This window comes from Ambystoma mexicanum, chromosome 2q, assembly GCF_040938575.1.
Source record: "Ambystoma mexicanum isolate Mex_15411 chromosome 2q, UKY_AmexF1_1, whole genome shotgun sequence".
NCBI lineage: Eukaryota > Metazoa > Chordata > Amphibia > Caudata > Ambystomatidae > Ambystoma > Ambystoma mexicanum.
Window position 1 is genome coordinate 1,303,518,831 of NC_090924.1, and position 13,161 is coordinate 1,303,531,991.

Genomic DNA, 13,161 nt, shown 5'->3' on the forward strand with positions numbered 1-13,161 from the left:
TCTAGACCACACCTGCCTACTACTGCACAGGCTGGGCTTCTCCCGCTACTTGAAGTCACATTTGACACCAGGTCAGCAGCTCCAGTTCATCAGAGCAGTCCTAGACACCCGGGTAGGGAAGGCTTTTCCTCCCGTAGAGAGAGTCAGCAACATTGCACAGATGGTGCAGTTGTTTCAGAACCACACCACTCGTCCAGCGGCTTGCTTCCTCCGCCACTTGGGTGTCATAGCCTCCTGTATTTTTCCAGTGCCAGAGACCAGCTTGCGTATGAGATCCCTTCAGTAGCTCCTGAGGGAGCAATGGTCTCAGTATCTGGGAGCTCTCACGGATCGCTTTTCAGTGTCCAGCCAAGTAGTCTGCAAACCTGGCCGGTGTAACACGTGCAGCAATCTGTTGGCGGGGGAACCCTTCTGGCCTCCTTGACCCCAGGCCCGAGTGGGTACGGATGCGTCCCTGAAGGGTTGGGGCGCCCACTGCAAGGATTTGCAGGTGAGTGGTCTCTAGTCTCCATCAGAGGCCAAGTGGCATATTAACAGGCTGGAGTTACAGGCTATCAGGTTAGCCCTGAGGGCCTTTGCCCTGTCTCTCAGAGGGAAGCATGTCCTCGTCCTGACAGACAATATGGTTGCCATGCATTACCTCAACAAGCAGGGTGGTGTGCATTCCCGCACACTCTACTCCGAGGCAATTCAGCTGTGCTTCTGTTTGAGAGAGAACCAAATCTCGGTCTCGGCAGTTCATCTGGCAGGGACAGAGAACACCTTGGTGGATGCTCTGAGCAGGCACAGCACGGTCTCACTTGAGTGGGAAGTGTGCCAGGAAGTCCTAGAAGAGGTCTTGCTCTTTGTGGTACCCCAGCAGTGGATCTGTTTGCCACTGAATCGAGCAGGAATTGCAAACAGTTTTGCTTGAGGGAATTCCCAGCGAATGGTGCACTAGGGGACACGTTTCTGGTAAATTGGTAAATCTCTACTACGCCTTCCCCCACGATTCTCATCATTCCTTGGGTTCTCAGGAGGTTGAAAAGATTTTGAGTGACTATGATCCTGATTGACAGGATTGGGCGAGGAGAACATTGTACTCCGATCTCCTGGATCTGACCATCTGTCCGCCTCACTGATTGCCTCTGCGTCTGGATCTTATAACCCAGTCAGAGGGTAGAGTGATCCACCCGACCCCAGATTCCCTAAACCTCATGCGTGGCTCTTGAGAGGATGAGGTATGATGACTAGGACCACTGAGGAGGTATTTGAGGTATTACTGGCTGCACGCTGACCTTCTACTAGATCTCTGTACGCATGCAGGTGGAGGAGATAAGAGTCGTGGTGCAAGGAACGTGAGACTGACCCTATTTTTTGCCCCAACCCCACAGTGATGGAGTTCCTTCTGTCACTGGCCTCTTCAGGCGTTCAGATTACCACAGAAGGTTGTAGTTTAGGAAAGCACACCAGTTGTTTGTGGCCCACTCCTTGTCTAGAAAAGGCCTTGCCATCACTAAACAAACCCTGTCAGAGTGGATTATTTTGTGCATATCTGACAGTTACCAATTTGCAGGCAAGGAGCTTCCAACGGGTATCAGATCCCACTCAACTAGTGGTGTCTCAGCATCGGAGGCCCTCCAGAGTGGAGTCCCGGTTAGGGATATATGCTGGGCGGCTACTTGGTCATCCTTACTTACCTTCACCAATCACTATGCCTTGGAAGTTGCACAGGGAGCTGATGCTAGGTTCGGTAGGGCGGTTCTATAGAATCTTCTGGGTTAAATCTTTCTGCACTCCTCCATTAACCTAATTGCTTGGGGAGTCTATTATGATGAGAAATCTGCGGGAGAAAAGCAATCCATTGAGGGAGAAATTACCTTACCGTAATGTTCTTTCTATGGATTCTTCTAATGCAGATTCCTCATCGACCCTCCCAGCCATCCACGCTCAGAGTTCTATGGTTGTTGCTTCTGTCCAAACGAGAATGCATCTGGTGATGGCTCTGGGATGACCGTTTTTGTTTTTAAAAAAAATGTTCTTCACTGTTGTGGGTTCACTGTGTTGGGGTGTACCCTTATTAATGTTTTAACAGCTGGTTACATTCCTCCTGCATTTTCTCTTCTGCAGCGTTCAAGCGTAAGGGGAGAAATATGGAGGAACTGAAGCATGGGGCGTAGTGACGTGGTGTATATATACAACGCCTGACGTCATGTACGGAGCCGACGATCGAGAGCCAGACAAGACGGATCGACAGACGAGTCAAGGTCCACTACGTCCCCTGTCAAAAAGTGTCCGAACAGCACAACTGGATGATGGATATCTATCAAGATGAGGAATGTGCGGGAGAAGAATCCATAGAAAGAAAATTACGATAAGGTCATTTCTCCATCACCCCTATTAAGGATAAAGAGCATTCAGTTCTATAGAAAGTGGGCCTAATCCCTTGTTGGGGTATTCAACCAGAATCGCCAGTTCTTCAAAAACACCCCAGAAACAACTGTTTTAGCCCAGCTACAGATTTTCACTTTCCTGAGCCTCTTACTGATCATCAACTATTTATAAAATGTTTTTCAGAAAGAAATGTAAATCGCAGGGAACTCAAAAATCAGAGACAAACTGCTAAGAGACTAAAAATCAACTTGGTAGCCAAACCCCCTAAAGGTTCAGTTTCTCTATCCATGCTGGGATGCATACCCCAACTGGATTTGGAGAAAGGTGTGTTAATGTTGCATATCAATGCCAGTGTCCTCCGGGCTGGGGTATCCAGTTGAATTAGATGAAGGATTTGTGGGCTGAGTGAGGAAGATCCTGCTGGAAAGGCCGAAGGTGGTGGTGTGAAGGAGAAGCAAAGTGTGAGCAGCAGGTAGAGGGACAGAGAGCAAAGGGGAGGAGAGGAGGAGGAAGAGGAAGAAGATAAAGAGGGAGGAGTATAGGAATTGAGGAGGACAGAGAGAAGAGCAATATTGAGAGATTTGGAGAGGGAAGACGGAAGAATGGAGGTAGACTCTAAGAACAGAGGTAATGAGGAGTGAAGAAAGCCAACCAATGTCAAACAGTTACACAGATGGAGATCAGGAAGAAAGTATAAAAGTGGAAGTATTGGGGCTGAACAAAAAGTAACACTTGAGAAGGCAGCGGAGGACAAAGTTACAGAGTTGCGAGAAGGGTTGTGTTGGTGGCAGGAGAAAATGGAGGATCTAAGAGGGGTAGATGAGCAGAACAGCTGGAGAGGAAGAAAAGGAAGTGGAGAGTGGAAGGATAGCACCCAACAAATGACATGAGAACTGGGAAGGAGAAGGGAAATTGTAAGACCATCATTGAAGGGAGAAGAAAGAAAAGACAGGAAGTCTTGAGAGGGCAAGGTGGGCCCGAGCGGTATGCGTCGTCAAGGAGTGGTACAAGACAGGTCATCAATTGAGGGACAGCAGCGGCAGGAATACAAGAAAAGTCGGGTGGCACCATCCTACCAGGAATCTACCAACGAGGGAATCTGCCATTTAAAATAGTTACAAAGACTGTGGCAGAGTCTGACAAAAACACTGGGTCTTGTGGGTAATCTGGCGCAAATACATAGAAGCTTGATAAAGCTGCAGTGTGGCGCTGAAGCAGGCCCCTTGAGACCTGCCAGAAGGAAGGGCCTGCTTGCAAGATGAAGATCCTGATTACAAAATGATAAAATAATTACAAATTGATAAAATAATCACTTGGCCAAGACGAGAAAGAATTGCAGGGGTAACTTGATACCCCACAGACTGCGAGTGACTTTCACATGACCGCCAGATGGTGGAGCACAAAGTTTGACTGGAACAAACTGTAAGACTACGGTCCTTAAACAATCAAGAATTGGTCATCTTATTTTTAAGATTATCCTCTTCCTTTACAATCAAGTTACCCTAAATCTTTAGCTTGCTTCTGTTGCTAAAATAAACCCATTTGAACCTGAATATTAAACTTTCCAATTGTCCGCTGATCCCTCGGTCATGACTCCCCAGATAAATGCCTTGTGGGTATTTGTAATTGTTATTGTTTATTTATACAGCGCTTATACACAGGTGGAGTGCTTCAAATCGCTTGATTCCCCCACAGGTTACGTCATGGTGAGGGCTGATTGCAAAGATTCTAAAGGGGGGGTACCCTTCTTCTAAAGGACGCCTTTCAACATCACCTCTGCCCACGTGAGCCCCTTGACGAATGTGAATCACTGGTAGTTAAAATCAAGATCAATAATAACACCACGTTAACGGTCATTCTTCTTTATCGTCGTCCTCGTAAGCTGCCCTTGTTCGAGGAACAACTCTTACATCTGTTTAGCAGTGCCACTAGCAACCAGACCCCTGTGGTCCTGCTGGGTGACTTTAACCTATGGGCTAATGTCCCCTCACAAATACCGGCCCTCTCGAGCCCTTCGCTCCTCTACTTCTAACTCCCTCAGGGTTCAAAGAAACGAGCTTGGGGTAGATCTGTCTGCGGCTGGGGCCTCCCTCTAGAACAGCCTCCCTGCCACTCCAAAACTCGGAGAAGCATCTCCGGAAGCACCTCAAGACCTTCCTCTTTGCTTCTGCCTTCGCTCCCCTCCCTCCCCTGCTGATTTGTTCTCTTGTGGCACTGTGTACCTGGCCACCCCTGTCCTCCAGGCCTAGGTACCTGCTCACCCTGCCACCCTCCCACACTGCCCCCAGGCCACCCCTTCCACTGGGGTCTGTATCTGTACCCATACAGTGCCCCCTTTTTCTTCCTGCTCTTATCAGACTTACCCTGTCTGCTGCCTTAAACCCAGCACTTGCCACTTGCTGGTGCACTACGACGGTTTATTGCCTCTATTATTGATTTATTTAATTTTAATTTATTCTGTTTCTCCTTTGCTACCCACCTTCCACTTCTCCCCACCGTCCATGCACTTTTCTCCTCCCCCTCTCCCATTCTCCGCATTCTCAATGTCACTGGGCCTAGTAAGATCGTTCTTTTTTTTTTGTTCTCCCCTGCTCCCCTCCCTTGTCTTGTCGCGCTCTGAAACACTTGTGTACAAACGCGATATAAATAAAATTTCAATTCTGACAAGTTTGCTCAATCATTGATGGCTGACCTTTCTACCATTGGCTATACTCAGCACGTCACTGAGTCCACTGATGTAAGGGGTCACACCCTCGACTGGGTTCTGTCACATGAAATCTGCACTTCCAGTCCAATCAGCACTCTATGCCCCTGGTCTCATCACTCCCTGCTTAACTTCACTGTCACACTGCCCATAATGACACCAAGAGTCGACATTACACCTAGATTCACTATCACAACTAGATCATTAAAACACTCACTCCTGAAAGACTTTCTCAGCAGCTCGAAGACCGACTAGGCAACATGTCGAACTTTGAAAGCTCCTCTGATATTTCAGTACTCATGAAAAACACACTTGACGCAATTATAGAGGACCTTGCTCCGACGAGCACCAGGTTTATTAAACCTGAAACACTGTCGAAGCATTGGTTCAACGAGGACATCCTCACTTTCGGGCACCGCAGACACGCAGCAGAGCGTGTCTGGCGGAAACAATCCTCTCCAGTTTTGCTTTCCGCCTATAAATGCAGAGTAAAAAAGTTCAAAACCGCTGTCATTCAGGTAAGGTCTGCCTACTATAATAATCGCTTCTTTTCAAGCAAAATTCAGCTCCCAGGAGCTTTTCTCAATCCTTTGGAATTTAACTCTAACATGCAGACTACCACTGCCCAGATACCACAATATGCCACCTGGTGTCAAACTATTCATGACGCTTTCTCTGCTAAGATTGCCTCTCATTTGGAGGCCATTGCCTCGCCTCTTAATAATTTTACAGTTGCTCCTTCACCATCAGCTTTGACATCTCTGCCCACGCACACGCCTGAACAGCCTACTCCCTTGCTGTCACCCAGCGAGGCTGCTAAGCAACCCCTTTCTAGTTCTTCTGCCTCACCACCCCCTTCACTCAGGGGCTTAGCTGATAACACTTCTTCTCAAAAGCCCTCTTTTTCCTTCACTCTTTGCACAGTCTCCGAGGTGACCAAGATTATTCTCAACATGAGGCCTACCTCATGTAAGGGAGACGTCTGCCCCTCTATGTTGCTTGTGCAATTTCCTGAGACTATTAGCCCTTGGGTAACTAAGCTTATAAATCAGTCCTTCATTGAGGGATGAGTACCGACAAACCTGAAGGAAGCCTGGATCACACCTCTGATTAAGAAAGCCTATCTTCACCCTCTCCTTCCTAAGCACTATCAGCCGATAACCAATGTCCTGTTTTTGCTGAAGGTAATGGACCGTGTCACCTATCTTCAGTTACAAAAATGTATTGACGACAACGCCATTCTAGAACCTCGTCAATCAGGTTACCGTGGCCGCCATGCTTAATTTAAAATCAAACATGGCATCTATTATTGATCGCGACCACCCAGCACTCCTGATGTTGCTGGATCTTTCTGCTGCATTCGATTTAGTCTACCACAAGCTTCTGGTATCCAGGCTGGAGTCCCTTGTTGACTGTACCAAGCTAACCGCACAAAGGCTTGCCTCCTTTCTGGGCCCCCGCAACGGCTGAGTCGTCATCCATGACTCCTCGTCCACCCCCCTCTTTGCTCACACAGGGTGTTCCCCAGGGATCTTCTTTATCTCCCACTCTTTTCAGTATTTATATTCATCTGCTGCTTTATGACCTGAGTGTCCTGTATACCAATTATGCAGATGACACCCAGGTCATCCCCAAACTCTCAGGCTCTTATTCCGCTGATTGAAAGGCCATTTCTGCTATCTACTCCACCTTTCATACTTGGCTGAGTCAGAACTCCATTGCCTTGAGCGCCGATAAAACTGAGATCCTTATAGCAGGCTCCAGTCACATGCTAAGGAATCTCTCAGAGGATTATGCATCATTTTCGATTGCCAATGTGTCCATCCCAGTGGTTCAAATCGTAAAGACGCTTGGTGTCACCATTGACGCTGTACTCTGTGCGCTCTCAGGTGGCTAAAACCCACACCACTTGTGGCTGGATTAACAAACAACCTGGCTCACTGCGCCCCTTCCTATCTGTCAACAATATGTCTCTCCTTGCTGCCGCCCTTATTAACTCAAGGTTTGACTATTGTAATAGTCTCCTGGCAGGCACTTCCTTGACTAATATCACTGCCCTTCAGACCCCCCAAAACAGCACGGTCAGAGCTGTGCTTGGCCTGCAAAGGAGGTACTCTATCACTGGAACAAACTGCACTGGATTCCTATCAGGCACAGGGTTTCCTTCAAGATACTCACACTCTTTAAATGCCTGAATGCCACTGCACCCAGCTATCTGAGAGAATGTATTCAACGATACGTCCCAGGACGATCACTCAGGTCAATCGGGCAGGTTATGCTTTGTCAGCCTCGCTTTCGCCTGGCCAAATTTGGTAAGACAAACTTCAATATCATCGCTCCAATCCTGTAGAATTCTCTACCCCTCACCTCAAGGCCTCCACCTCCCTGGTTGACTTTAAAAAGAATCTGAAGACTCACCTCTTCACTGCTCCCTAGCTTTCTTTTCGCTCCTCTCTGATCTAGACTCTTTGACTGTATCTGATCGTTTGTCTTGTTTTGTTTTGTGTGCGCCGTGAGCGCTGCAGGCAATTTGGCGCTCTATCAAGAATTAAAATAAATAAATAAAACTAGCATACTAGGCCTGACGGCATTTCTCCTAGTGCACGTGCATGAAGTGTCACAGTTACGACCAAGCTAGAGAGGGGGACAAGCAAGGAAAAGGGTGGTGGCGGGGACAGGACAGACAGACAAACTAGTCATAGTACATTTAGGTCATGCATGCGTACAGACGGAGATGCGAGGAAAGGGGGCTGGAGGAAAGAAGAAGTCCAGTCAGCAGGGCCCTGGGTTAAGTGCAGAGAGGTTGCACCGCTCATGGAGCGTAAGCTGAATGTGCATTAATGCTGAACATAGTGCTGCGGCCCGGAGGCAAGTGCAGTAATGCTGAACATAGTGCAGTGGCCTAGTGGCAAGTGCAAAAGACTGGTGGGGGAGCCTGGGACCTGTAAGGCTCTAGAGGTGAACCAGGCAACCAGTCAGCAAAAACTTAACAGAGTTAGAGAGGAAAGGAGGGAGGAGAGAAAAAGGACAAAGGTTTGCTGGGGAGAGGGAGAGGGAAGGAGAAAGAGAAGAGGAAGGTCTTGAGGAGTTTCCGGAACTTAAGGTGTTCCGGCTCAAGACGGAGAGAGGCAGGGAGGCACCTGCAGAGGATAAAGATCTACCCCCAAATCTCTGTTTGTGAAAGCGGCTCACCTGCAGAGGGTGGAGGAGGACGAGTGGAGGACTCTAGAGGAAGTGTATTTATGAAGAGGGCTTGAGGCCAAGGATATGTCTGCAGTTCTGTTCTGGACGAGTTGTAGAGGAGGGAGAGTAGAAGTAGGAACATTTAGAAAGAGCCTGTTGCAATGTGCAGTTGGTTGTGGGACTTTTTGGAGATGTCTGAGATGTAAGAAGAGAAAGAGAGAGTGGAGTCGAAGATGACCCCTGGATTTTTTGCCTCATTGGTATGTGAGGGCGCAAGGCCAAGGGAGGCCGACCAGTGGGAAAGTGGGAAAGCGGGAGTAAGGGTCCCAATGAGTACGATCTCTGTCTTACAGGCATTCAGGCAGAGATCGTTAGCAGCACACCAAGACTAAATTGCGGATAGACAGTCTGGGATGAGCGAGGAGGAGAAGGAGGCCGAGGGTAGCCTGAAAAAGAGCTGCGTGTCATCCGCATAAGACTGAAAGTTAAAGGTAAAGGTAGAGATCCTGTGGGCCAAGGGGGCCATGTAGATATTGAAAAACCAGGGGGATAGCTTAGATCCCTGGGGGACGCAACAAGTGGAGAGAGTGATAGGGGAGAGAAAGGACCCAAGTTCCACCTGGCAGAGAGAAAGGAGGCGAGCCACGCCAGGGCCTGATCTGTGATGCCCAGGATATCACAGAGATGGGTGATAAGGATGTTATGGTTTACCGTATTGCAGAAAAGAGGTCAAGAAGAATGAGGACAGAGGGAGAGTTAGAGTCCAGATTTGAGAGCAGATCTTCACGGGTGTTCAGAAGAGCAGTTTCTGTGCCTCTGGATGCTCTAAAGCCAGGCAGATGGTCATGGAGACAACCAGCAAATTCATTGTGGAGGGTAAGTTGAGGGATAGACAGCTTCTCCAGGAGTTTTCCCAGGAAAGGGGTGATGGAGATCGGGCGATAATTTGCCGAAATTAAAGGGTCGGCAGAGGTTTTCTGAGCAGAGGGCGCACAAGAAAGTGCTTTAGAAGAGAGGGGAAAACTCCAGTGGCGAAAAAGAGGTTGCAGAGGTCGGCCAAGGGTGGAGCTAGAGTGTCAATATTGTCCTTGATGGTTTTGGAGGGGCAGTGGTCCACCGGTTTGGAAGAGTCTTTCATAGACCGGACTTGTCTAGTGACCTCATCGGGTGTGACGGGGGAGAGGGAGGACAGAAGAGGGTGAGGTGTGGGGGCTTCCGAAGAGGGCCCAAGAGATGCTGGTGCAGGAGTGGGGGGCAGAAGTGAGAGGACAGGATGTCCTGTGTTTTGGTGGTGAAATATGGGACCAGGGCCGAGCAAAGGGCCTGGGTTGGTGCAGTGGAGGATGCGGCCGCAGTAGAGTTGGCCAGTTCCTTGCAGACTTTGAGAAGTTCGGCTTTGTTGTTAGATGCTGCAGAGATGCAGGCTTGAATGTAGACTATTTTCTTGGAGCGGATGCAGAGTCTATATTGCCTTTGAAGAAGGCGGCAGGCCAGTTTGTCAGAGGGTGCACCTGAGGATCCCAATTTTTGTTCCGCTGCTCTGCACTTGCGTTTAAGGGCAGCCAGATTAGAGTCGTACCAAGAGTTGCACTTTTGGCAGGCTTCAGTCGGACCCTCATGACAGGGGCAAGAATGTCAAGAGTGTTGGAGATGGAACAGTGAAAGTTAGAGGGTTCTTTCAGGGCGGGAGTCAGCCGCAGGACTAGAAGGAGGAGAGTAAGTGGAGGCAAAGGCAGCCACTGACACTCTTTTCCTGGGTCGGATGACCTTGAAGGCAGGAGGTGGCGTAGGGTGTGCCATTGCTAAAGGAGCAGAGAGCTTCAAGTGAGAAGAGAAAAAAGAATGATCAGTCCATGAGAGTGAGGTGGTGAGAGGAATATAGAATGGGATGTCTGTGGAGAGGAGAGCATCCAAGGTGTGACCAGCGGTATGCGTTGGACCAGAGGTTAGAATGGAAAGAGAAAGGGAGTCACACAGGTTGCGGAAAGGCCCTGAAGAGTCGGGAGAGTCAAGATAGCTGTTAAGATCCCCCAGCAGGAGGAGTTGGGAAGAGGAGAAGAGGAGAGAAGAAGCCAGGTCTCCCCATTCCGAGAGGAAGAGGGCGGACTGGCCCGGTGGCCGATAGAAGGTGGCCAGTGTAAGAGAGGCGACAGGCGAGCGAGAGATCATGTAGACCACGCATTCAAAGGAGGAGTAGACCTCAGTGGGAATAATGGAAACATGGATCCACTCAGGAAAGGTCAAGGCTACTCTACCTCCTGGCCTGTCGTGCCTTGGCATGGAGAGGATCTTGTAGCCTTCAGGGAGAAGTGTGTCAAAACTTGTGACAGAGTGGTCCTTAAACCATGCCTGTGTGGTTTATACAGTGTTAATTCAGGAAGAGCAAGAATATCAAGGTCCAGAAGTTCAAGGAGGTGGCAGATGTCAGAGGAGTGTTTGACAGCAGAGCGAGAATTTAGTGTTGCAACATGGAGCAGGTTGCCACTTTTGAAGGAATTTCGTGGGTGGGGTGGGGGGCAGGGGACAGAATACCCCCCGCAAGCGGCAAGAGTGCCCCAGCAGGAAAATCACTGACGTTGCATCACCCTGTCAGCATATCGATTTATGGTAGCCAGAAATGCTGTGTGTCATACTGAGAGCCAGTGAGCTGACAGGCAGACCAGTTTGTTGTAAGCTGAGATATATGGGGGCAACAGAGACAGGTAAGTCAGGATGAGGTGGAGACTGGGTCAGGTGGAGGAGGCAGCTTGGGGCTTTGCGGAGCAGAATAGGTTTTTGGGGTTGGGGGAATGGGTGTTTGGTAGAGGTTGAACCCCCACAGCAAGTGACTCGCAGGACAGAAACGCCATCTGCACATACAGGCACTAATGTTACGGTGAAAATGGGGACAGGACCGAATGATTCAGCTGGAGGGAGGATGGCGGCCTTAATGCAGCGAACATTATCCCACCAGCAAAAACTATAAAGTATAAACAAAGCCATGCACGAGCTACTGCACTAAAACACATTAACCTATCATGCTGGCAGCTACATTGCCCCCAGAAAACTATGCCAATCTCAAGAATACAAAGCCATGCATGCCCCAGTTAAACACATCAATAATCACATAATGTGATTCACTGGAGCAACTAGAACCTGGCATTTTTAAAACTTGCATTACAATTTTCTGGGCAAAATCTAATCATTGTCCCCAGAAAATGACAGTTTAAAAAATACCATGCCAAGTTGCGCATTCCACATCACCAAAAGATTGTGTATTTTAATTGTTGAAACAGTGGAAGTGTCATTCTTTGCTTGACTCCATCTGGCCACCCCTCCAACTGCCCAACCCCGATTATTTTCTGTGATCGGGTGCATATTGATTGACACAAAGTGGTTGACATATGCAACTGCTCGCCCTCTCTCCCAAAACAAATCTCTCGACCTCAACTTCTGTGCTTTTACCTCTACCCCAACACCCTTCCCGTTCTCTTCTTCTCAAGGGTTTCCCCCTGAAGTCCTCTTTCCCTAATCCTCTATTGCCCCACTCAGACTCCCTCACTCACTACTCGTGTTGTACCACACCCTCCCACAGCTCTGTCAACTCACCCTGATAGTTACCCTCCCTCTAAGAACTCCAACCCACCTCTACTCTTTCATTTAGCCCACCCCCTAAGATCTCCTGTAGAGCTGTAACCTCCTCCGACCCTCAACTCCTCCCCATAACACCCATCCCTTCCTCCTGCACTCCATTGTACTGCCAACCCCTCCCAGCACTTCCATCTCCCCACTTTACATGCATACTCCTCCGCATTCACCACAACCCCTCCCACCAAGAAATACTCATCAGTTTGGGTGCCTGCTGTTCAATAAGTGATCAGTTGGATAGGTCAGCATTTTGAAGGGTCTACCATTTCAGCCTGGCCACCATTTACTGATGAGCACTTCATCCATCGTTCAATTTGGAACGAGCAAAATACCTGCTACCCACCAAAATAGCAGAATTATCCGATGGGCAGAGCACTTGCAGGTAGTTCCCATATTTATGTAGGGAATAGGTTACTTGGCTTTGCATCAGAACCCTCTAATCCACCTGCAATGAGCTGACATATATTTCATGTGTCTTTTCTACTTACTTTCAATTGTTGTAAAGGAGACATCTGTATTTTAGGTAAATGGTCAGTGGAAAGGGCCAAGTGCTGGTGGCTGCGGTAATTTCAGAGATTCCTACAAGAACAATCCTATCTTTCAGTTCCAGTTGGAAAAGGCAAGCCCTTTGTTGATGGAATTGAGAGGACCCAGGTAGGTGAACAGTGTTATTTGGATCTTAAATGTTGTTGGTGTTTTATTTTGTCTGGCCCTCATCACATTATTTTTCTTCCAGTTCTTTTTCTGCTTTATTGGTATTGGTTATCTATGGTAGTTTTGATGACTCTAATGCAGTTAGAGTACACTGTATGACCAAATACGGATGAAAACATGTGCACGAGCATGGTGGTGGTGTCTATGAAAGATGTCAAGACTAGACTCAATAGCAAGCAAGTTATTTGTACATGGACACTTCATTCACTTGTTCTAGAAATTACACACAGTGCAACAGTTGTTTTAGCCTTCTTTTAGTGCTGCCCTTTTACTTATCTATGAAAGGCATCTAGCTCTGTAATGCGAAGGGGGGGATGGGGGGGGCACTCATTTAATGTCCACAAATTCATAAAGTAGCACATTCCCAGGGGATTGGTCATTTCCAATAGAAATGAAGCAATTGCCTTTTTTGTTTGGCATGCTCTTGTTACACAAGTATGGCCCTCAAGGAGGCCAATGGGAGACATGCTTATCCCAGGTTAAGGGACTTTATCATAAGAAATGGCATAGTTCCTGGGCATCACTTGTATGTGGAGCCTTGGCCACTTCCAAAGTTATGC

The 13,161-nt window shown here is 48.3% G+C and overlaps 1 protein-coding gene across 2 annotated transcripts in view; it reads left to right on the forward strand.

Moving 5' to 3' along the window:
• The window catches only part of CAPN7 (calpain 7), a 578,129-nt gene that overhangs the window by 529,537 nt on the left and 35,431 nt on the right, over positions 1 to 13,161 (forward strand). For both annotated transcript variants that reach the window (XM_069648744.1, XM_069648743.1), the window contains one exon: positions 12,411 to 12,541. In XM_069648744.1, the coding sequence (XP_069504845.1) occupies positions 12,411 to 12,541 (131 nt within the window). The remainder of the gene's footprint in view (positions 1 to 12,410; positions 12,542 to 13,161) is intronic.